The sequence below is a fragment of the Camellia sinensis genome, chromosome 13 (genome assembly GCF_055761805.1).
Source record: "Camellia sinensis isolate YWXY chromosome 13, ASM5576180v1, whole genome shotgun sequence".
NCBI classification, from domain to species: domain Eukaryota; kingdom Viridiplantae; phylum Streptophyta; class Magnoliopsida; order Ericales; family Theaceae; genus Camellia; species Camellia sinensis.
Genome location: NC_138973.1, coordinates 18894981 through 18919701, shown reverse-complemented (window position 1 = coordinate 18919701; position 24721 = coordinate 18894981). Strand labels below are relative to the sequence as shown.

Genomic DNA, 24721 nt, shown 5'->3' with positions numbered 1-24721 from the left:
AAGTAAACTTGAAGTTGGTGTATTTTATTGGGAAAATATAACCTGCTAGTGCTTTGAAGATTTTTTTCGTCCCTTTTGTGGAAACAGAAAATTATATAACATTATGTAGTATCAGCGTTTACAGATTAGCTAGCTCACGGACTGGCAGAATTACAGATCTAGAAACTTTAGATATACATAAAAACATTAAATAACCTACAGATAGTTTTGATGTGCTCAATAATTAATTGTGCAACTAATATTCCAATATGGTTCACATTTGACATTCAAAATATTAACCAGGACTTGGCAATCTGTGAATGCCAACACACATGTTAGTCAATGATCATTGTGGTGCATCCACACAAGCTTTAGCTTCTGCCACCAATGGAGAGGGAAGATAGTGTATTGTGACTTCTTGTTGAACATTTACTTGTTCTTCATTGTGGCAAACCCATGCTGCACCAGCTCTACACTTTGCTGCTGTCCGAGATCCATCAACCACAAATGTCCACACCTGAGGATCTGCACTGTTAGTACTAGATATTCATATAATTTTTATGTAAAATTATATGGATATCTATATGTGAAAATATGCTTTTGCCTTTTTGATTAATCAAAGCAATCAAAATTGAGTTGATATATACGTAATGTCTTGACAGTTAGATATATCTGTGCAAGGAAAAGACATTCAAATTTCTAAAACAAGTAAGTCGAACAAACCAATGCACAAAACATACTCAGGAAATATATTTGATTTTGTCACCAGTATATAGAGATGCGAGTCTTTAGTTAGACGTTACAGCCATACATATTTCCCACTTAGATTACCATGATCAATATCAAAGCAATATTCTTGGTCTTTTTATATATTGATCAGTGTGAGATGGATTAGTAGACAAATCTTACATGGGTAATCTATAATGTAATGCACACAATTAAAGATGGAGCAATGAAAGGGGGTGGACAGGTGTTTAGTTATGGTTTGTTCTTATATTTTGAAATTTTTTTTACACCTGAGCACCATATTGATCCATGAATAAAAACAAGGCATTTATTTGCAATTTCATTGAAGCATCAAATTTCTTTAAATATCTGGTCCGTTAATATCATTCTTCTGTTTCAATGGATTGAAAACTATAAATTAAGTTGTAGACCAAGTCATAAGCACGTTATTCTGATCTTATAAATTGGGAGCTTAGGATGGAAATGCATATGTGATTTGTGTGTGTATTTGTGCGGACCTGTGCAAGAGAGGGAGAGAAGGAATACCACTGGCATCTGAGAGAAGTTTCCTCACCTCTTATAATTTTTGAGCTTTCTATTCAATCTCTCTTTGCTACTTAACATGGGACGGTATCCGCCTGCAAAACTGCAAGGCTTCCCCAAAGTTGCATTTCAGCCATTGGAGAAACCAAATCCGAATCACCAATAATCTCTGCAAGAGCAAAACCCATCCTCAAACTTGTGGAACCTATTGGCATCTCTTACCAAAAAGACCTTGTCCAAAATCCTTGACAAGCCCTTGATGAACTCATGACAATCCCCACAAACTCTCAAGTTTTTGAAAACTCGAATCATTCTTCCCCCCTTTTGTATCCCACTGTGAACTAATGCCAACCCAATTGCCAGCTTCTCACTGTGAAATCTCAAGCTCTCCACCTTTGATTCCTCTTCAACATCGTGCAACGCAAATCTCATTTCATAAGCATAACCCGTCTCTTCTTTTATCCTTCTCTTCATTTCCTTCAAAACTTCATGGATTTCTTCTGTAAGCAGGTGCGTCTCATCTCCATTGTAAAAGAAGTGAACCTCCTTGTCAATCTCAACCCAACTCTGTCCTGCTTCTTTCTTCAACCCTTTCAACTTCACCAATTCTCTCACGCTCTCACGCTCTTTCCAGTAGCCAGCATCAGCATAGATATTTGACATCAAAACGTAATTGACTGGATTGTTACCATCCAATCTGAACAGTAACTCTCCTACTTCTCTCCCTATTTCCAACTCCCCATGTACTCTACAAGCACTAAGCAATGTTTGCCATATCCCAACGTTTGGTTTTAGCGGCATGTTCTCTGTAAGTCTCTTAGCGTCTTTTAAGCGTCCAGCTCGACCAAGTAGATCAACCATGCAAGCATAGTGCTCTACTCTAGGTTTGATTCGACAATCCTCATACAATCTTGAAAAGAATTCTTGACTTTCTTCAATTAGTCCAGAATGGCTACAAGCTGAGAGGACAGCCAAGTAAGTCACTCCGTCGGGCTCAACATTATCTAGCCGCATTTTCTTGAAGAGTTGTATAGCTTCTCTGCCATGACCGTGTTTGCCATACCCCGTAATCATAACGGTCCAAGAAACCACATTTCTTTCAGGCATTTCACTGAAATGACTTTCTGCTTCCTCTATTAACCCACATTTCAGATACATATCAACAATTGAATTGGCTACCGATATGTCCAAACCAGATGGAACTTTGATTGTGTAACAATGCATTTGCTTCCCTTGCTCTACCAGAACAAAATCAGCAAACACGCCTATCATGCTCGAGAGAACAAAACCGTCTACCCGAATGCTACTTTCCCTAAGCTGCCCAAACAAATCCATGGCTTCCATTAGATTTCCTTTTTGACCATAACCCACAATTAGGGCAGTCCATGATATCACACTCTTCCGTTCAACTTGATCAAATACTTGCTGTGCTTCAAATAAGTGCCCACTTTTCACATACAGATCAACAAGCGCACCTGCTATAATTGTCTGAACAGAGAGCGGGAATCCTTTTGCGATCAAATAAGCATGAATTTGACTTCCTTCCCGAATCGCACCAATACCACTACAAGCTTTCAAAGAGCTTGTAAGTGTAAATTCGTCTGGCACTTCTCCTTGTTCTTGCATTTTCTGGAACAAAAGTAATGCTTTGTCTCCCATTCCTTCAAGGGCATATCCTGCTATCATCACATTCCAACTTATGAGGCTTCTAACTGGCATTAGATCAAACATTCGCTCTGCTTCACTAATTCTTCCACATCTCGAGTACATGTCCACAATAGAATTTCCCACCACAGGATACCATTCAAATCCAGTTCTAACACAGTTGCCGTGAATTTGCATTCCATTCTCAATAATACTCAAAAACCCACAAGCTTTAAAATTTGTCGAGAAAGTAAACTCGTTGGGATCAACATCAGAATACCCCATTTGACAAAAAAGCTGTAACGACACTTTGGGATTACCCTGCTGCAAGTGACCACACATCAATGCAGTCCACGAAACAACATTTCTTTCAAGCATTCTATCAAACACAGCACAAGCAATGTCCATTCTACTACATTTTCCATACATGTCTATAAGGTCATTGCTTAGCATCATGTCAAACCCATATCCCAATTTCACTACAGCTGCATGGGCTTGTAGTCCTTGATCAATAAACCAATTTTTTGAACAGCTCCTCAGGAGCTTAGCTAATGTTTGCCTCTCAATCATCAATGAAACAGAAATTCAGTGTATTATTAACTAACAATTATAAAATCCATCGAGACCTCGGTGGCAATCTTTGTTGATCAATGGTTTCGCTTTTGTGCAGATAGAAATGGGTTTTTGCAGAGGACTTTGTTTGGGTAATCCGGAAGAATGTATCAAGCTTGGCAGTTGTTTGATAAAATGTCGGAAAGAGATGGTATTTGATGGAGTAGAATGATTGGAGGATCAGCGAATCATAGTAGAGCTAGCGAAGCAATTGAGCTGTTTCGAGAGATGCAGAGGTTGAACCAAATGAGTTGCTTGAACATGGTTTCTAACAAAATAAATAATGAAAAAGTCATATACGTTTTTATTTTGTGTGAAATTAAAAATTTTAAAACAAGTTTTTCATGTTTTCTGAAAACAAAATAAAAATAAAAAATATAATCAAACACCAAACACACATTTTTAATTTTTGATTTTTTTTTTTTTTTTTTTTTTCAATTGACACCATTTACTCTCCATAATAAATTAATTTCCAATATTCTAACCCTGACCCTAACATATTGCTTAAAACCACCTGTAACTTCCTGCCGCCACTGGCGCCCCTTCCCTCCTAACTACGTCTCTTACCTGTTTCCATGGTGGCATGCTGGTAGAGGGTTGGGAATGGTGGGGGCAAAGGCAATTTTCGGCATCGTGAGGATGGGGTGGTTGTTGGGTTTCAGGTAGAAGATGATGGGGATGTGGGAATAGAAGATGAGGGCATTTTAGAAATTCGTTCAAGGAGCATGATCATAATTAGTTGAAAAAATGATGTGAATTGAGAAGATATAAATATCATGTCATTGTCTATATAGTAATCCCAGCCAATAAAAAAATCATAACACACTAACTAGGTAATTGGTTTAGAGTATCACGTAAGCAATGTTATATTGTGCTTCTAGACTACTAAATAAAGCCCGAAGATATGTGGTATGCAAATAGAAACTCCGATTATAACATAGATAGATACAAGTTGATTTACAAAACTGTCCCTTCAAATCCGAATTCAACACAAAGTTGAAACCTAAAGAAAATTACATAAACTTGAATCCATGCCTAGGGGGGGAAATGTACAGAAATTGAAAAATAAAGTGCATTCAAAGCAGAGTTGAACTAGGGTTTTTTGAACAGAAGAAAAGTAAATAGTATTAAAGATAAATGTTATACATGACTAGGCCTAAAAGGAGGTGCCTTCAAATCCTTATACAAAATATATTACAAAGAAAGGAAGACACCTGAGTGAAAGTACATTCATTAGACAAGGAGTTGAACTAGCTCATCAAGGGCCAATGATTCAAATTATTCAACCAAATATCCTACCAGCCGAATTTGTGCACAAGAGAGAGACCGCATACAACAACGACCGCATACACACTACAATCCATGAACATTGCACCCACTATGTTCTGCAACACCAAACCTGACTCCAATGCCTTGCCTACTTGTTCAGCAAAACCGTACCCACCAATCAAAGGGACACTATTTGCTTCTTGCTCAATCCGCTCCAACCGTCTCTGTTTTCCTAAAAGTAGCTGTGCTAGCACAATCGATACATTGGTAAGCAAAACTAGATACAAAGGCCCAAAAAATATGGTGCTCTTCACGATGTGGCTACCCAGTACAGGAAGTCCAACATGAGAAAGTACTACTAAAATGGCTGCTGGTAGAGAACAATAGATGCGGGTACTCTCTGACACTGCAATGGCACAACTTATTTGATTCGGGGTGAAAAATTTACTCCGATAGACATGTGGTTCAACGTGATGATCTGAGTCAGAAGTGGAAATCGATGTATTTTGAACTGTCGATGAGACACGGGATGATTCTACTCTGCCATCGACTTCCCAAGGAAGAACTCTCAAAGCTTCAGTGTTTGTCTCACATTTGCGTAAAAATGGTTGCTCTTTACTTCCACGATCAATGGTGCCAGATTCATTGGCAGAGGCAACCTTCAGCAACAAAGAACTAGAGGATTTATCCTCACCGTTGTATGAAACTGCAATATCAACAAGATTAATGACTGAAACCGAAAGTGGATTAAAAATATATTAAAACACAAGTCAAAGAAGTACACAACATGCCCCAGCATGACGTTTGAAATTGAATTCCAAGCATAAACTATACTCCACGCAATCTAATGCATGAAATCCTAAAGATTTTCTATTACGGCCTGCATAAAAATCCAGATATTAATCTCCCACAACATTTGTGAGGCATATTTCAAATTGTAAGTAACCAGCTGCCAAATGGATTGCAATTATTTTAACCAATAAATTTAGTTAACAGCTGCTATGCAATCTATACAAATTCATAAGATACTTCCCTACCACACCAAGCAAATAATTTACACATGGTATAATATACAGCTTTCAACCCAGCAAAAGAAGCAAACTGTCGCTACTAAGGAACATCATAAACATTAAACTCATTGATTCATAGTCCATCCAGAAGTGGCCCCACCAAACACAGTTTCACTACCTCAGTGATTCAACCTTCATTTGATTCACAAGCTATTAGTGCGATGATTATATAATATAAGCACTTGGTTTTTGGCTCCATGTGGGATTTGCACGCGTACAAACACAAAATTTACTTGGTTTTTCAACCAATACCATCATTTTTTGGGTCATGGTTTCTGCTCTTAGATTTAGTGTCTTAAAAGGTCTAAGTAATCCTGTTGTTTCTTATTCTCCTTTTGACCAAAGGAAACTAGCTATAAGGCCATAAGAAAGTACTAGAAACATTAGCATCTAAATTCCAAAATTCTTGCAAACCATGCGAATATCAGCGAACAAGTTCAAATTTGAAAGTACGGGAACTGTTGAACTTTGAAACCACCTGTTACGTCCAGAGCATGTCTCAAAATATAGACTTTGCTGCGACAACACAAAGGCTTGCAGTTTAGTTGCAAAGTCGGTGCAATAAGTTGCTCAATTTAGGATTGCCAAGCATTCAAGCAGTTTTCAACTAGAAAAATCATGATTTTAGTAAAAGCAAACTAAAGTCCTCCATATTATTAGCATTTGTGTGTTGGAATATAGAATGCTCACTTATTAAGAATTTCATTGAATTGACCATGGGTTCACCACCAACTCTTCTAAAATGGAAATCACAATTGCACAATAACTTGGTTTCTCTTAACCAGTTTGGCAAGTGTTCATGACCCATCAAAATTATAACTAAAATAATCCCCTGCGAAGCTGAAAAACAAAAAATAAAAAATAAAATCACAAATTCTAAACCATTTTTGGCCACAACTTACTTTAGGCCTCAAATAATTACTATAAAAATCATATAGTTGATTTAGATCATCTCCAATCCTTCATCAGATTAAATTTGATGAAAAATCGATGAAAATAGTACTCAAACTGTTTCATCAGTTTGGTAAGTGATACTTTTTTTCATCAAATAAAGAGAACGTTTATTGTTTCATCAAATTTGTAGGCAAGTGTTGGTTCCTAGACAACCAATTTTGAGATGAATTTATTGAAAATTTACTTTAGCCGGATGACCAACTGGTCGAAAGGCCAGATTTTTACTCAAATTTAATGAAATATGGGATGAATGATTAGAGATGTTTTTACATAAGCAACTATTCTTCTTTCTCTTTGCAACATATTAATTATCACAAGGACATCAATTTTATGCAACAAATCCATAGAAGAAAAAAAAAAAGGATCATTTTTTTTCGTTTTAGTTAAAAATTAAGCTAACAATCTGATAATTAGACATATATAAATATATATACATAGAGAGAGAGAGAGACAGAGAGACAGAGGGAGGGAATACCAGTGGATTGATGTGGCGAAAGATTTGAATGATGAGATTGAGAGGGCGAAGATGATGAACAAGGCAGGGTTTGGAAATGACAAGCGATCCGAGCCTCTATCCGCAATGCGACGTCGTCTGGCCTCTCTGCTGCTTGTCGCCATCCCCGCAATGTAGTTTGAGAACGAATACACACACACACACACACACAAGCTTTGGATCGAAAATGAGTTTCACTTCTTCAGAATATAACTAAGAAAAATGGAGATGGCGAATCTCATTTATGCAAAGTTTTTGATTGATGTTTGCTTACGAATCTCGTTCTTCAGTTTTGGTTACGTGGATTGGCATGATTGAATACGATCAAATTAAGGTAACGGTAGAAATGTCAAATTTTTTATTAAATAAATGTTCAAATATCACATACGGTGTGGGTTTCGTGAGATATTTGATCATTTATTTGTTAAAAAATTTAAGATTTATAATATTTTTCATCAAATTATGGTTATCATGTTTTTAAATAAATAATCACAATTTGTCAGGTTTGTATAATATTTTTGTAAATTTTTGTCTCTTTGGCTTCGTTTGGAAAGTGGGTTGGTTTTTTGGGTTTTTAATTTTTTTGATTATTTTAGTCTGGGGTTAAAAACCTGGTTTGGAAAGGACTTTTGGTCTTTTTAGATTTTTTTGTGAGAGAAAGAATGCAATGATTATAAGTTGAATGAGATATTTTGTCTTATTGAGCTAAAAAGTCTATTTTATTTTTTGTGACTATTTTAACTAAAAAAGTCACAAAACCCACTTCCCAAACATAGGCCTTTGTATATTTTTATTTATTGCAGTGATAAATGGATCAAACAATTTAAATTCCACTTTTATTCAATTTATTAAAAGTTCATGTGTAATTAAACTTGAATATATTGTTAGAATTCATTAAAAATTGTAAATTAAATTTAAATAGTTAATAATTCGTTCAACTTAATTCGACTGTCTTAACATTAAATACAAATACCAAATTACTTGAGGTGGACTCGAAAAAAAATTATTTGAGATTAATTTAAAAGTGTAATAAATAAAACTTAAATTTTTTAAAACTTTGTAAGTTGTCGAACCAAGCTGCTAGTTTACCACCCCAAATATTGAATTTATAATTAGTTGGGCTCAGCTTTTTAAACGATATGTTTGTAAGTGAACCCGCAAAACTAATTGGACCTCATCCCAAGCCCAAATAGTAAGGTAGGCCCTCATCCCAAGTCTAATAGTAAGGAAGGCCCAAAAAAAGCTCCAAATGAGTCTGGCGCCTTAGACCACTCGGCCCTCCTGACACCTCTATGCTCTCTCTTCCTACTTTTAAATTTGGGCGTCTGACCCAAAGGTCCAAGCCCAACATATCATACCCCATTTAGACCCAAAACAAATTTAATACTCCATTAAGTCCTCAAATTAACAATAAGACGAAAATATCCACAATATATAATCCAATTTACACGCGCGCAACCATCTCCCACGTTCCCATCATCTCAGTCCGATCAGTACACTGTCACGTCTCCGCCGCTCGAAATCGACTCCTCAGTCCTCCATCTCTCTTCCGTTCAACTCCATCCCCTCTGAAACCCTAACCCTAACCAGAAAACGTAACCGTTCATTTTCATCACCCACAATCATCTCAGTCTGATCAGTACACTGTTACATCTCCGCTGCTCGAAATCGCATTCTCAATCCTCCATCTTTCCTCCATTCGACTCCATTCCCTCTGAAACCCTACCCTAACCACAAAACCAAACCGTTCATCTTCAACACAACACCAAGCCGTTCATATTCTCCAATCGGCGACTCTCAACAACACGAAGAACCATCACCACTCTGAAGAGATTTCATAGTTCCTGACTTCCGATTCACAAAAATGGGGAAAAAAGTAACATCTCTATTCACCTATTCATTATTTTTCATTCACATTTGTACATCATTCTTTCATATTTCGTATATACACATTTTACATACTTCCAAATGTATAAACCCTCTTTTATATATAGTCCCCTGTTTTTCAACATTCTAAACACTGTTTTTACACATAAATCCCTGTTTTTACACATTCAACACCTTATTCTTATTCTTGTTGTTCAATATTGGCTTCTCTTATTCTTATTTTTGAATTTTTAATCTTCTTGTTGTTATTGTTGCTTTTTACAAAATACAATGGGCTGTTCCTATTGTTCATACAATGGGCTGTTCCTATTACTCATACCCTGCGGTCACTTTCATTTTTTCAGAAATAGCTGTTGGAAGATATTGGAAGAAACAAACCCATATGCTCACAAATCCAATCAGGGATTTAACCATCTCCCATTTTGAAAGTCCATCTCCTGTATCCACTAAAATGCCACCACCATCTCCCCATCCACAAAAAACCAAACCACCACACTCAAAAACAACCAAACCCAACAGACCCCACCAAAAAACCCACAAAATAACCACACCACCTACAAGAAAAAGCCCAAGAACTACACCACAGACCCCACCCACCCAACAAATACCAACCACACCTCCAACCACAACAAAAACAAACAAAAGAAAGCCAACAAAAAACCAAGAAGCTCCTCCAACCAAAAAAAGAAAGCTCCAAGAAAGCCAATCAACTCCCAAAACAAAAACCAAGGCATCAAAAGAAAAAAAAGCAGCAGTCCCTGCAAAGAGAGTCCAACAATTTAATTATCGTTCCAACATCGGAACGGTAATCAAACTGTTGAAGGGGGTCAAATTTACAAAAGCCCAACAGACAGAGCTGCAAAAAATCCCTTTTTGGCCCCTTATAAATGCTCTCTCCTCAACACAACTGAAGGCCTCTTGGTGCAGATGCTACAATTCCATTGTAGCAGAAATGACAACACTCTACAACAAAAGAAAAAGATCATTTGTACTTGGCAAAAAGGAAATGAAACTCAGAAGCAGTGATGTCAAGCTCATTTTTGGTATCGACTGTGGAGAAGACAGTATCACCACCAAATCCTATGCAAGACCAAAGGATTTTCAGCTTCCATTTTACAAACGAAGATGCAAATCAGTCAAGAGATTGGATGGCAAGTCTTTGACCAAAATGTTTCAACAAACAAAAAAAGGAAAATCAACCAATGATCGTCAAGATCTTGCAAGGGTAATCACCCTTTACTTGTGCTTGAAACTTCTCATGCCCACAACAGGCCATACACTCAGTTGGAGTTTCCTCAACTATGTTGACAATCTCAACAACATCAAGAAGTACAATTGGGTTGAGGCAATAAAAGACACACTGATGAATTCAATGGCAAATGCAAACAACAACCCAAGGCACGTCACTGGATGCGTCATGTTACTCTTGGTAAACACATTACTCAACTACTTTCCACAAAAATATCAGACATCCACCTATTTCTAACTATCTAACATATTTCAACTTCTTTTTTTTTTTTTTTTACAGTACTGGTACTGTGAGTACAGTAAACTCCTCCGACCATCCAACAAAGAAGGCTTCCCAAGGTTTATGAAATGGAACCTTGGCAAAATGTACTCAAAGTGGAAACACATCAGCCTTGCTCACTTTGAAAAGGTATTCAAACTCTTCTATACTATCATAGCACAAATCTATTCAACACTCCTTTCATATTCATTGTAGTACAAATCATATTATGAAACTGTGAAAATTTTCAGTTTCAAAGCACACACTTCTTTAACATCACTCATGTTATGAAACTGTAACATTTTTCAGTTTCAAAAAACATATTTCGACACTTAACCCACATTACTCACAGTACAACTCATCTTATGAAACTGACCAAATTTACAGTATTACTGATATATGCCACATTATTCCAATGCAGGTTAACCAAAGTGCTTTAACCCCAACTGAACAAGAAATACAGTTATTGCATATCAATCAAAGCACATCAACAGACTCTTCAGCAAAGAAACAAGACCACAAAAAGGACAATAAGCAAAAAAAGAAAACAAAAGTAACAAAAAAAAAGAAGACTTCTAGACAGTGATGAGGATGACTTTCTCAAAGAAGAACATCATTCAGAATCAGAATCACAATCAGAACAAGAAGAACAACAAAAAAAAAAAAAAAAAAGAAAGCAAAAACCACAAGAAGAACCAGAAAGTGATGAACAAGAAGAAAAGAGTGATGATGAAAAAAATCAAGTGACTGATGAAGAAAAAACTGATGAAGAAGAAACTGAAGAAGAAGAAGAAACTGAAACTGAAGAAGAAACTGAAGAAGAAGAAGAAGAAGAAGAAGAACAACAACAACAACAACAAGAAAAAGAAGAAGAACTTGATGAACAACAAGACAATGACAAAGCAGAAGAAAGACAACAAATAAAAGGTGATCAACAAGAAGACCTTGATGAAGAAGAAGACCAACAACAAGAACAAGAAGAACAACAAACAAACCAACAAGAAGAAGTCAATGAATAAGAACTGACAAACCAACAAGAAGAACTGCAAGAGAAATCTGACATATTTCATGCGCAAGGTAAACTATTGTCTAATACTAAAGCATACTGCAAAATTTCATTAAACTAACCAAAACACAATCCAACATTTTTATAGGTCATGACCAACCACAAACACCAACCAAAGAGGACGACAAGGACAAGCTCATATCAGCCATGAGAGCACAAATGCAAGAAATGGAACAAAAATTCATGGCTGAATTGCGTAAAAAAGAAGATCAATTGAAGGAAATGTCCACCAAAAAAACTGGCAGTCCCCAACAAAGATCCATGGTCAAGAGAATCAAACAAAAATCAAGAAAACAAGCACATGACCCAGATTTTGAATACCAACCAATGACCAAACCCAAAGAAGATGCAAGAAACAAGACACAAACTGCTGCTGATGTACCCAAACCAACACAGGGTACCGATGAAGAAAAAGAGAAGAAGAATGACAACAACAAAGAGGGTGCTCATGAAGCAAAACAACAGCAGAAAGAAAAGATGCAAGAACATATTGGCCAAGAGAAAGCAGTTGCTGCTGAAACAAACCCAAAAGAGCATGCCAATCAAAAGAAGACAAAACTTCAAGTATTGGAAAGTGATGATGATTTCCAGGAAGAATCAATCCCAAACAAGCCACTCGCCATTTCATGCCGCAAAACAAACAAGGTTTGGCATAGCCTATCCAAAAAAGACCAAGACCAAATTCAACTCATCAACAACACACAATCAAGTGCTTGTGTCTGGTCTGGCAGCGAAGATGAAAACTGCGTATACTTTTCAGATATATGCAGATTGACCAACAGGGAACCCTTATATGGGAATGTAGGTCTCCAACTACACAATTTTACAGTTTCTGTACATATTCAATAACCTATTCCACAAACCTAACACATTCTCATATATAACATGTTTCAGGTCATTGATGCCTTCTCACAGAAGCAATTGGCACTCCAGCCAACCATTGAAGAATTTGAGAAAAACGATCTAGTCTTTGCAAGCAATCCATATGCAGGAAGATCTTACGTTTTCTCAACACTCATCAATGTAAGCAAAACTTAACATACCATACAACTGCAAAATTTTCTACTTTCTCAACATGTATTACTACATAGTTTTATAACATATTTCAAACATATATATAACTTACAGACTCCACTACAAAACCAAGATCAAGCACTGAGAGAAAAACTGATGGACAACCATTTTCCAGAAGCAATGAAAAACAGATATATCCATTTCCCAATCAACCACGACAACCATTGGACAATTGTGGTCTTTGACAATGCTGATGGAATATGGAGACACTATGACTCTTTGAGACCAGCAAAAGATTGCCACAACAAGTACTTTGAAATTGCAAAGCAAATTGTAAGTTAAAATGAAATATCATACTTAGTTCCATTCCTTTACAAACATCTCAACTCATCACTATAACTAACAAAAACACCCACTAACTATTTTGTAGCAACAACATCAACTAAGATGGAATAAAGCATTACTCAGCAAACAGGGAAACATCTAGGGGAAACAGGTGGTAGTTATAGATTGGTAACTAAGGAGGTTTAGGTGTGTTTTTATTTATTTATTTTTGTAATGATTGGTGAATCTATTTAGGTATACCTTTCCAAGATCTAGGGGATTTGGTATTCAACTGGAATTTCTTGCCTTTGATGCAAGTGAGGTCCTAAGGCCTTTTGTTTGCACTTGGTGGTTAGTTCCTTAGTAGGCTTCAAGAATCAGTTTCTAGCTGATTTGAAAATCTCCATCTTTTCTATGGAAGCAATTTTGGGGCACTGGGAGGAGGCTTGGAAGAGGGTTTTAGATAGAAACAACAGTTTCGGAGCAAGAGAGATATTGAGAGTGTGAAAAAGAGCAGTGCTATATATAGACTTATATAAACAGTCAACATGGAGATCGAGTAGGAGAAAGAAAACTAGTAGAAACCAGTGAAGAAGAGAAGTTGAAGGGGAAAGGGAGGCAACCAAAGAAGTTGTCTATTTGACACCCAAGAAGGAGGGAAATGCACTAGAGTATTTGGTTAGGATCTAACTTCTGGTATTCTAGAGGACTTAAATCTACCCATCTAAATTAATGAATAAAAACTGAGTTTGATCAAGTTTTTTATTTACTAGAGTTTGATATAGTATGAAATTTGGAAATTATGTACCCTCAACTTTTAGAATAATCACAATTTGATGGAGCAAAAGAAAGAGGTGATTTGAAAAGGTGAACACATTTGGTGAATGATGAAAGTAGGGTTGAAATCTCATGTGGTGGAATGCTTCTATTCATGGAACAAGTGACAGGCCACATATAGAAAGCTTTCAATTGCCTTTAAGTTACGTGAGGAAAGAGGCCATTAAGTGGAGATGAAGAACAGATAGAGGAAAAATTAGAATGAGAAGAGCAGTATAAAATAGAAAAGGGGTAGTCATCAAATGTTGTTTACAACTTCAACCAACCTCTGTTCTTTACTTTTTACTTTTTTTTTTAATTTTAATTGTCATTTTTTATCCTTCAAATAAAAGGTGAAGCTTACTATATAAAGGAAAAAATAAAAACTGGGAAGAGCTGATTTGCTCTTCCCTTTGGTTTGCTAGGTTATTTGCTCTTCCCAGTTTTTATGGTGGGGTAGCCTCTCTCTCTCTCTAGGGACATGATTCCTTTGTATTCATATCCTTATTGGTATAGGAGGCATCCACATCTACTTAAATTGTTGCATGCTAGGCACATACCAACTTGCATTGTCGCATTTTGTTTAGTTGGGTATTCTCTAATGTTGCTTGTATATTCTTTTGATGTGATGAGTGACCCCATTGGCATAAGTGATCACATGCTAGGTTACATGGAAACTTTAAGTGTTGTTAGTGTGAGGGCACTTGTGGTGATGTAGAAACTTAGGGAACAATAATCAGGATCTTCGGATCTTTTAGGAAACAACAACCAAAGCAGGGTGCCTACGTTGTACACTTGAAGTATACATTATATTTATACCTCTATATCTCTACATAGAATTATTTAAACACTCGATGAGTAATATAGAATCATTCCCTCCTAACAATGAATAGGACTCTCATCCTCAAATTCTATTTCCTGTATATCCCATTCCCCACAGAGCATATCTTTTGTTGAACTTGTTTTACAACAGTGTGAAACAGTAGTATTATGAGGATAAATAAACGAATCACATTAGTTATAAGAAGTGGGGTAGGTTGGTTGCAGAAGGAATTAATAATTAAACTTAAAATCTTATTTTGATATGCCCATGTACATTGAGAGATGAATGGAATATTTTGACGCAGTGCCCTTTTGATACCACCAGGAACCAAAAACTCTAAGAATCCAAAAAATAATGAAAATTTGAATCTATGTCTAATAGGTCTCCAACCAAAGAAAAAGTATTTTGGTTGGAGAGAAATCGACGGACGTTTCTCGAGATTACTCATTCGGTGTCTTGGCTTGAGAATTGATTGTTGCTTACTTTATGCACTTGGTTAGAGTCACAGGCCGACCCGGATATATTTGTTTTCACAGATTTTTTGGATAATGTTATTGGTTAGAAGTTCTAGGTTCATTGTATTCTTTGCATCTTTTTGATGCTTTTCTAATAAATTTAACTACTTATAAAAAAAAAAAAAAGAAGTATTTTGTTTTGGCTTTAAGTAGGCAAGGAAAATGATTGCTACACTTCAAATGTGAAGAATCTTTCTGGAGAAAAGTGATGGTCATTTCAAGGTTTGAAAATGTTTGAGAGATAAATGCAAAGGTTAAACCACAAGCTTGAAAATGAGAAATGATTTAGGGTACAACATATAGTAGCAACAGGTACAATACCATTATACAAGCCTCCTCTTCCTCCAAAACCCTGCTCTACGACTCTGAACGAAGTGGATTCTAAAGCAGATCTCTCGCTCCATATGAACATTGCAGACCAGAGAGAGAAGTACACAACTTGTTCTTCGTAGCAATTCAATCTCTTCAAAACCCTTACAATTGAAGAGAGAGAGTGAGAGAGTGAGAGAGAGAATGGCGTTCAAGTCGAAGGAGATGATGAAAAAGATAATGAAGAAGATAGGGGGAGAGAAGAACTTGGGTCCTGGGGTGAAGGAATCACTCAAGAAATGCGTACCTGACTCCAAGGTCGTCATGGGCAAGGCCCATCGCGGCATCTTCGCCGGCCGCCACATCCAGTTCGGTAACCGTGTCAGCGAAGACGGTGGCAACAAGTCCGTACTCTCTCTCTCTCTCTCTCTCTACATATATATGTATATCTATATATGTGCATTTATGAATGTGGATGTGGTTGCACCTGTTTGAAGGTTTGTAATTTGGTGGGTTTTTGGTTTTTATAATTATTGGTAATCTTTCATGGCATATCTTTATCTCTATATATACAAGGTTTAGGTGGTAGTTATAGATTGGTAACTAAGGAGGTTTAGGTGTGTTTTTATTTATTTATTTTTGTAAGGATTGGTGAATCTATTTAGGTATACCTTTCCAAGATCTAGGAGATTTGGTATTCAACAGGAATTTCTTGCCTTTGATGCAAGTAAGGTCCTGAGGCCTTTTGTTTGCACTTGGTGGTTAGTTCCTTAGTAGGCTTCAAGAATCAGTTTCTAGCTGATTTGAAAATCTCCATCTTTTCTATGGAAGCAATTTTGGGGCACTGGGAGGAGGCTTGGTAGAGGGTTTTAGATAGAAAGAACAGTTTCGGAGCAAGAGAGATATTGAGAGTGTGAAAAAGAGCAGTGCTATATATAGACTTATATAAACAGTCAACATGGAGATCGAGTAGGAGAAAGAGAACTAATAGAAACCAGTAAAGAAGAGAAGTTGAAGGGGAAAGGGAGGCAACCAAAGAAGTTGTCTATTTGACACCCAAGAAGGAGGGAAATGCACTAGAGTATTTGGTTAGGCTCTAACTTTTGGTATTCTAGAGGACTTAAATCTACCCATCTAAATTAATGAATGAAAACTGAGTTTGATCAAGTTTTTTATTTACTAGAGTTTGATATAGCATGAAATTTGGAAATTATGTACCCCCAACTTTTAGAATAATCACAATTTGATGGAGCAAAAGAAAGAGGTGATTTGAAAAGGTGAACACATTTGGTGAATGATGAAAGTAGGGTTGAAATCTCATGCGGTGGAATGCTTCTGTTCATGTAACAAGTGACAGGCCACATATAGAAAGCTTTCAATTGCCTTTAAGTTACGTGAGGAAAGAGGCCATTAAGTGGAGATGAAGAACAGATAGAGGAAAAATTAGAATGAGAAGAGCAGTATAAAATAGAAAAGGGGTAGTCATCAAATGTTGTTTGCAACTTCAACCAACCTCTGTTCTTTACTTTTTACTTTTGTTTTTAATTTTAATTGTCATTTTTTATCCTCCGAATAAAAGGTGAAGCTTACTATATAAAGGAAAAAATAAAAACTGGGAAGAGCTGCTTTGCTCTTCCCTTTGGTTTGTTAGGTTATTTGCTTTTCCCAGTTTTTATGGTGGGGTAGCCTCTCTCTCTCTTTCTCTCTCTAGGGACATGATTCCTTTGTAGTCATATCCTTATTGGTATAGGAGGCATCCACATCTACTTAAATTGTTGCATGCTAGGCACATACCAACTTGCATTGTCGCCTTTTGTTTAGTTGGGTATTCTCTAATGTTGCTTGTATATTCTTTTGATGTGATGAGTGACCCCATTGGCATAAGTGATCACATGCTAGGTTACATGGAAACTTTAAGTGTTGTTAGTGTGAGGGCACTTGTGGTGATGTAGAAACTTAGGGAACAATAATCAGGATCTTCGGATCTTTTAGGAAACAACAACCAAAGCAGGGTGCCTACGTTGTACACTTAAAGTATACATTATATTTATACCCCTATATCTCTACATAGAATTATTTAAACACTTGATGAGTAATATAGAATCATTCTCTCCTAACAATGAATAGGACTCTCATCCTCAAATTCTATTTCCTGTATATCCCATTCCCCACAGAGCATATCTTTTGTTGAACTTGTTTTACAACAGTGTGAAACAGTAGTATTATGAGGATAAATAAACGAATCACATTAGTTATAAGAAGTGGGGTAGGTTGGTTGCAGAAGGAATTAATAATTAAACTTAAAATCTTATTTTGATATGCCTATGTACATTGAGAGATGAATGGAATATTTTGACGCAGTGCCCTTTTGATACCACCAGGAACCAAAAACTCTAAGAATCCAAAAAATAATGAAAATTTGAATCTATGTCTAATAGGTCTCCAACCAAAGAAAAAGTATTTTGGTTGGAGAGAAATCAACGGACGTTTCTCGAGATTACTCATTTGGTGTCTTGGCTTGAGAATTGATTGTTGCTTACTTGATGCACTTGGTTGGAGTCACAGGCCAACCCGGATATATTTGTTTTCACAGATTTTTTGGATAATGTTATTGGTTAGAAGTTCTAGGTTCATTGTATTCTTTGCATCTTTTTGATGCTTTTCTAATAAATTTAACTACTTATAAAAAAAAAAAAGAAGTATTTTGTTTTGGCTTTAAGTAGGCAAGGAAAATGATTGCTACACTTCAAATGTGAAGAATCTTTCTGGAGAAAAGTGATGGTCATTTCAAGGTTTGAAAATGTTTGAGAGATAAATGCAAAGGTTAAACCACAAACTTGAAAATGAGAAATGATTTAGGGTACAACATATAGTAGCAACAGGTACAATACCATTATACAAGCCTCCTCTTCCTCCAAAACCCTGCTCTGCGACTCTGAACGAAGTGGATTCTAAAGCAGATCTCTCGCTCCATATGAACATTGCAGACCAGAGAGAGAAGTACACAACTTGTTCTTCGTAGCAATTCAATCTCTTCAAAACCCTTACAATTGAAGAGAGAGAGAGAGTGAGAGAGAGAATGGCGTTCAGGTCGAAGGAGATGATGAAAAAGATAATGAAGAAGATAGGGAGAGAAGAACTTGGGTCCTGGGGTGAAGGAATCACTCAAGAAATGCGTACCTGACTCCAAGGTCGTCATGGGCAGGGCCCATCGCGGCATCTTCGCCGGCCGCCACATCCAGTTCGGTAACCGCGTCGGCGAAGACGGTGGCAACAAGTCCGTACTCTCTCTCTCTCTCTCTCTCTCTCTCTACATATATATGTATATCTATATATGTGCATTTATGAATGTGGATGTGGTTGCACCTGTTTGAAGGTTTGTAATTTGGTGGGTTTTTGGTTTTTATAATTATTGGTAATCTTTCATGGCATATCTTTATCTCTATATATACAAGGTTTAGGTGGTAGTTATAGATTGGTAACTAAGGAGGTTTAGGTGTGTTTTTATTTATTTATTTATTTATTTATTTTTGTAATGATTGGTGAATCTATTTAGGTATACCTTTCCAAGATCTAGGGGATTTGGTATTCAACTGGAATTTCTTGCCTTTGATGCAAGTGAGGTCCTGAGGCCTTTTGTTTTCACTTGGTGGTTAGTTCCTTAGTAGGCTTCAAGAATCAGTTTCTAGCTGATTTGAAAATCTCCATCTTTTCTATGGAAGCAATTTTGGGGCACGGTGAGGAGGCTTGGTAGAGGGTTTTAGATAGAAAGAATAGTTTCGGAGCAAGAGAGATATTGAGAGTGTGAAAAAGAGCAGTGCTATATATAGACTTATATAAACAGTCAACATGGAGATCGAGTAGGAGAAAGAGAACTAGTAGAAACCAGTGAAGAAGAGAAGTTGAAGGGGAAAGGGAGGCAACCAAAGAGGTTGTCTATTTGACACCCAAGAAGGAGGGAAATGCACTAGAGTATTTGGTTAGGCTCTAACTTCTGGTATTCTAGAGGACTTAAATCTACCCATCTAAATTAATGAATGAAAACGGAGTTTGATCAAGCTTTTTATTTACTAGAGTTTGATATAGTATGAAATTTGGAAATTATGTACCCTCAACTTTTAGAATAATCACAATTTGATGGAGCAAAAGAAAGAGGTGATTTGAAAAGGTGAACGCATTTGGTGAATGATGAAAGTAGGGTTGAAATCTCATGTGGTGGAATGCTTCTGTTCATGGAACAAGTGACAGGCCACATATAGAAAGCTTTCAATTGCCTTTAAGTTACGTGAGGAAAGAGGCCATTAAGTGGAGATGAAGAACAGATAGAGGAAAAATTAGAATGAGAAGAGCAGTATAAAATAGAAAAGGGGTAGTCTTCAAATGTTGTTTGCAACTTCAACCAACCTCCGTTCTTTACTTTTTACTTTTGTTTTTAATTTTAATTGTCATTTTTTATCCTCCGAATAAAAGGTGAAGCTTACTATATAAAGGAAAAAATAAAAACTGGGAAGAGCTGATTTGCTCTTCCCTTTGGTTTGCTAGGCTATTTGCTCTTCCCAGTTTTTATGGTGGGGTAGCCTCTCTCTCTCTCTCTCTAGGGACATGATTCCTTTGTATTCATATCCTTACTGGTATAGGAGGCATCCACATCTACTTAAATTGTTGCATGCTAGGCACATACCAACTTGCATTGTCGCCTTTTGTTTAGTTGGGTATTCTCTAATGTTGCTTGTATATTCTTTTGATGTGATGAGTGACCCCATTGGCATAAGTGATCACATGCTAGGTTACATGGAAACTTTAAGTGTTGTTAGTGTGAGGGCACTTGTGGTGATGTAGAAACTTAGGGAACAATAATCAGGATCTTCGGATCTTTTAGGAAACAACAACCAAAGCAGGGTGCCTACGTTGTACACTTAAAGTATACATTATATTTATACCCCTATATCTCTACATAGAATTATTTAAACACTCGATGAGTAATATAGAATCATTCCCTCCTAACAATGAATAGGACTCTCATCCTCAAATTCTATTTCCTGTATATCCCATTCCCCACAGAGCATATCTTTTGTTGAACTTGTTTTACAACAATGTGAAACAGTAGTATTATGAGGATAAATAAACGAATCACATTAGTTATAAGAAGTGGGGTAGGTTGGTTGCAGAAGGAATTAATAATTAAACTTAAAATCTTATTTTGATATGCCCATGTACATGAGGGATGAATGGAATATTTTGACGCAGTGCCCTTTTGATACCACCAGGAACCAAAAACTCTAAGAATCCAAAAAATAATGAAAATTTGAATCTATGTCTAATAGGTCTCCAACCAAAGAAAAAGTATTTTGGTTGGAGAGGAATCGACGGACGTTTCTCGAGATTACTCATTCGGTGTCTTGGCTTGAGAATTGATTGTTGCTTACTTTATGCACTTGGTTGGAGTCACAGGCCGACCCGGATATATTTGTTTTCATAGATTTTTTGGATAACGTTATTGGTTAGAAGTTCGAGGTTCATTGTATTCCTTGCATCTTTTTGATGCTTTTCTAATAAATTTAACTACTTATAAAAAAAAAAAAAATATTTTGTTTTGGCTTTAAGTAGGCAAGGAAAATGATTGCTACACTTCAAATGTGAAGAATCTTTCTGGAGAAAAGTGATGGTCCTTTCAAGGTTTGAAAATGTTTGAGAGATAAATCTACCCTAAACTTTTTCATTGTACTTGTCGCCTTCTTCTCCTCTGTTTAAATGAAAAAATACCGATAATTCTTGTTTCCTCCTATCACTAAATACAATTGCTTTTAAAATCTTGGATTTGGATTTGAGTTGTAGATTTTATTTGCTTGCTTCGATTACCATTCAGAACCATCCAAGAGTTTAGTAAAATCAAACATTTTGTGTGAACATATTTTATAATGCATTGTTTGGATGCTAAAAATTGGTCTATTGAATTTGGATATGGATTGGAGTATGATTTACATTTCTGTAGGTGCAGCTATGCAGTCAAAGGGAATGTGCCTAAACCGACCCCTTTCTTATTATTGTTTTTCCCAAATGTTTTTTGGGAACTATGACAATCCTTTGCTTGTGGGGATAGTATAGATATATTGAAACATCTATTATGCATGTATCGTTTTACTACTGACAGTGAAAACAGGCATTAATAGAGCATTTATTCAGTTCTATAAAGAATCCAACAAACATTTGTGTATGTATTCGTATGTACATATATATATATATATATACATATATGGGTTTTAGGGCTAGGCATGGGGTTTTTTTTTATTTTTTTATTTACGATGCATAAGATCACATGCATGCATAGTGTATATACATACATTTGTATATGAATAGTGATAGACAGGACAAGAAGCACTAGATTTTCTAGTGTCTGGACCAAAGTTCTGAAAGGCAATTGCGGTCGACGTAACGGTGGCGGTGGCGTGGTTGCGGTTACGGGATGTAAAGGTCATAGCGTAACGGTTGCGGTAACCGGAACCGTGAATTTTTTTATATTTCCCACAATTTGAAAAAAACTTACCGTTACGCATATTTTTTTTCCATGATCATATTTATTTTATTGGCTTTAAAATAAATATTGATCAATTTTTGTAAATTTTTAAGTATGATCCAATATATTTCATATTTTTAAATCACTATAAACTAAGTTTTTTACATTTAATTTTAATAATTAATGACTTCATATTATACAAAAAATCAATCACTAACTATTATATATAAGATAAACAACGACAAAAGTAAGAGAATAAATAAAAACCTATATATATATATACATATTTTAACCAAGCCAAATAGATAATGACCACACTTATTATTATTATTATTATTTTCAAACAATATATAGATAAACACACACAAACAAAATGGTTGAATGATAGCAGCAGATAAAATAGCATAAGTCTTACAGTTTAAACAAATTAATAACATGTTTTTCATTTTCCCTCTTCTTTCTCTATCTCTTGCCCCTCCATCTTCTTTCTTTATCTTCTCTCTTCTCTCTATCCCTCTTCCCCCATTTTTAATCTTTTTTTTGTGTGTTTTTTTCGAAAGAAACAGTTCGGAACCGTTACGTAACAGGCTGTTACGGCACCGTTACGACCGCTATGGCCGACACATCTATGAATCTCAATCACGCTGCAAAAGCGGCCGTAACGGGTGGCGGTAACCACCACAACCGTTACGTAACAACGTAACGGTTGCAGTCGCTTTTTAAAACCTTGTTCTGGACAATTCACAACATGTGTATGTGTATTGGAAGGAATTTTATACTGGCAACCTGGATTTGAATATCTACCCCAAAATTGCTTTCCTTGGTGCCCACATATATTCAATTCATGGATCTAGAATTGGTGATCATCCATCATCTTTTTGTTTGTTGGATAGATAGTTCTCTTTCAAATATTTTAATTAGAGAAAAAAAAAAGAAGAAGAAGAAGAAATCAAGAGTTCCCTTGAATAGCTCTCTACTAATAATGAAATTAGTAATGTTGGAACTATCGAAGTTTTTTTTTTTTTTTTTGTGAAATTCCATTTTTAATATTCTTTAAACCCAGTAAAGAGATCAAATCCTTTGCCACTAGTTGACTTGTGTGAATAAAATGGACTTTTAGCTGTCCTTTCAAACACCTGCTGCTCCCACTTGCTCAGAATTCCCGTGGGTGCTTTCTGCCCAATTTGACTTTGCATAATTTATGTGAGGGTGTAGCAATTCATGAAGATGGAGGAAAAGATGTGACTGCCAATCTCATAAAACCAGTGCCACTAAGATTAGAAAAGCCAAATGCCTAGAAAGAAACTGAAAGTTTTCTCATGTCAGATTTCACGGACCTGCAAAAGTATTCCAAGCCATGTTTGCTCTGCTATACCAAAATAGAATCATAGATGGTACCTTCCAACTCCCATTTGCCATGAAAATTCTGACATGCCTGTAAAGAAAGAGTATTTAACTGAGGAGATATTCTTTGGAGGAATTGAATGTAAACAACATACTCCTAGAATCCATCGATTACCCATTTCATTTAAACAAGAATTAGACAAGTTACATATGATACGTAATGACTTGCACTATATGAAATCATTGCTAGTTTCTATATGCACTAGCCTCCATGGATGATACTTTTGGAAGAAACATTGTTTAGTCTCTTCATATTTTGTGAAACTTATGAGACAGCTTAGACATGTTCTCCTTGGTTATTTTTATGCTTCAAATTCTCTTGTCATTCATTGATTGAAAAAGAAAACGAGTGGATTATTCTTCTCAAGGCTTTAATGCAATGGTGGTAACAGGACAAGGAGGAACTGGAAACCAAACGTACAAGAGAAGCGACTCTTCAGTTACATCCTAGACCGACACATTCGTGTAAAGGTAACAACCCATGCCCTCCGTTGCATAGACAAGGCAGGTGGGATCGATGAGTACTTGCTGAAAACGCCATATCAAAAGATGGACACAGAGATGGGCCTCTTCTGGAAAGCCAAAATTGAGAAAATGTACGAAGAGCTTGGGGAAATGGGGGTAGTTTTCTTTTCACCCGAGGATGAAGCTAAGTTTGAAGAGGGCTTTAAAGAATTGAAACTAGCTGAGAGGGCGGCTCGTAGGGATGCAAGAAGACAGATGTATGGATGGTCGGGCAAACAGAAGCAGATCGAGCAAGGTGTTGAAGATACTGATGGGGAGGGATTGCATAGTGATGTTCCTGAGCAGCTGATTGCTAATTCTTAAGTGTGAGCTGTGTTGAAGGCCCGGTCATAGCTGTGTTGAAGCCTGTCATGTCGGGTTTATTTTTGGTTTTTGTGTTTTTTTGTTTTTTTTAGTACTGTTACTGCCTGATTTTGCAGTTTTGTAGCTCTTATACGTTTTTGTAATTTTGGAGCTGATATCCTAATATTATGAGTCATGGTAACTTGATTGCTTTTATTTTCATCATGGATATTGGTTGAATAAGAACTACTCTGATCAAAAACAAGAAATGAAATCAGTATTTTGCTGATTTATGAAAAAAAAATTGATTGCGCTGATTTTTTTTTTTTTTTTTTTTTGGGACAAGTAAGTCATATTATAACTAAAAAAGAAAAATATATAATGAAATTCAATACACTTCTCTTATAGAGAGAACAAACATAAACAAAAACAAACTACTCCTTCA

General features: G+C 36.2%; 1 protein-coding gene and 1 pseudogene across 3 annotated transcripts; one reads left to right on the top strand and one right to left on the bottom strand.

Annotated features, from left to right (window-relative positions):
- Nucleotides 1-360: 360 nt before the first annotated feature.
- Nucleotides 361-3761, bottom strand: LOC145806453 (putative pentatricopeptide repeat-containing protein At3g15130 pseudogene; annotated as a pseudogene). The gene is made up of 2 exons (XR_014349593.1): nt 1280-3761; nt 361-496 (listed from the first exon to the last, which is right to left on the bottom strand). The product of XR_014349593.1 is annotated as a putative pentatricopeptide repeat-containing protein At3g15130 pseudogene (transcript).
- An 11793-nt stretch (nt 3762-15554) lies between these two features.
- LOC145806454 (uncharacterized) lies at nt 15555-24496 on the top strand. 2 transcript variants are annotated; one of them, XM_082903475.1, is made up of 2 exons: nt 15555-15955; nt 23862-24496. In XM_082903475.1, exons 1-2 carry the CDS (start codon nt 15756-15758, stop codon nt 24295-24297), a joined length of 636 nt encoding a protein of 211 aa, XP_082759601.1. In that variant the 5' UTR covers nt 15555-15755; the 3' UTR covers nt 24298-24496. The 2 variants fall into 2 exon arrangements, with proteins under 2 accessions (XP_082759601.1, XP_082759602.1); XM_082903476.1 differs by lacking the exon at nt 15555-15955 and adding an exon at nt 18420-18828.
- Nucleotides 24497-24721: the final 225 nt, after the last annotated feature.

Bases quoted from the DNA above. Each gene is read 5' to 3' on its own strand.
- LOC145806454 (XM_082903475.1), top strand. From the start codon at position 15,756: ATGGCGTTCAAGTCGAAGGAGATGATGAAAAAGATAATGAAGAAGATA. The intron at 15,956-23,861 runs GTCCGTACTCTC...TGGTGGTAACAG, and splicing joins AGCGAAGACGGTGGCAACAA to GACAAGGAGGAACTGGAAAC.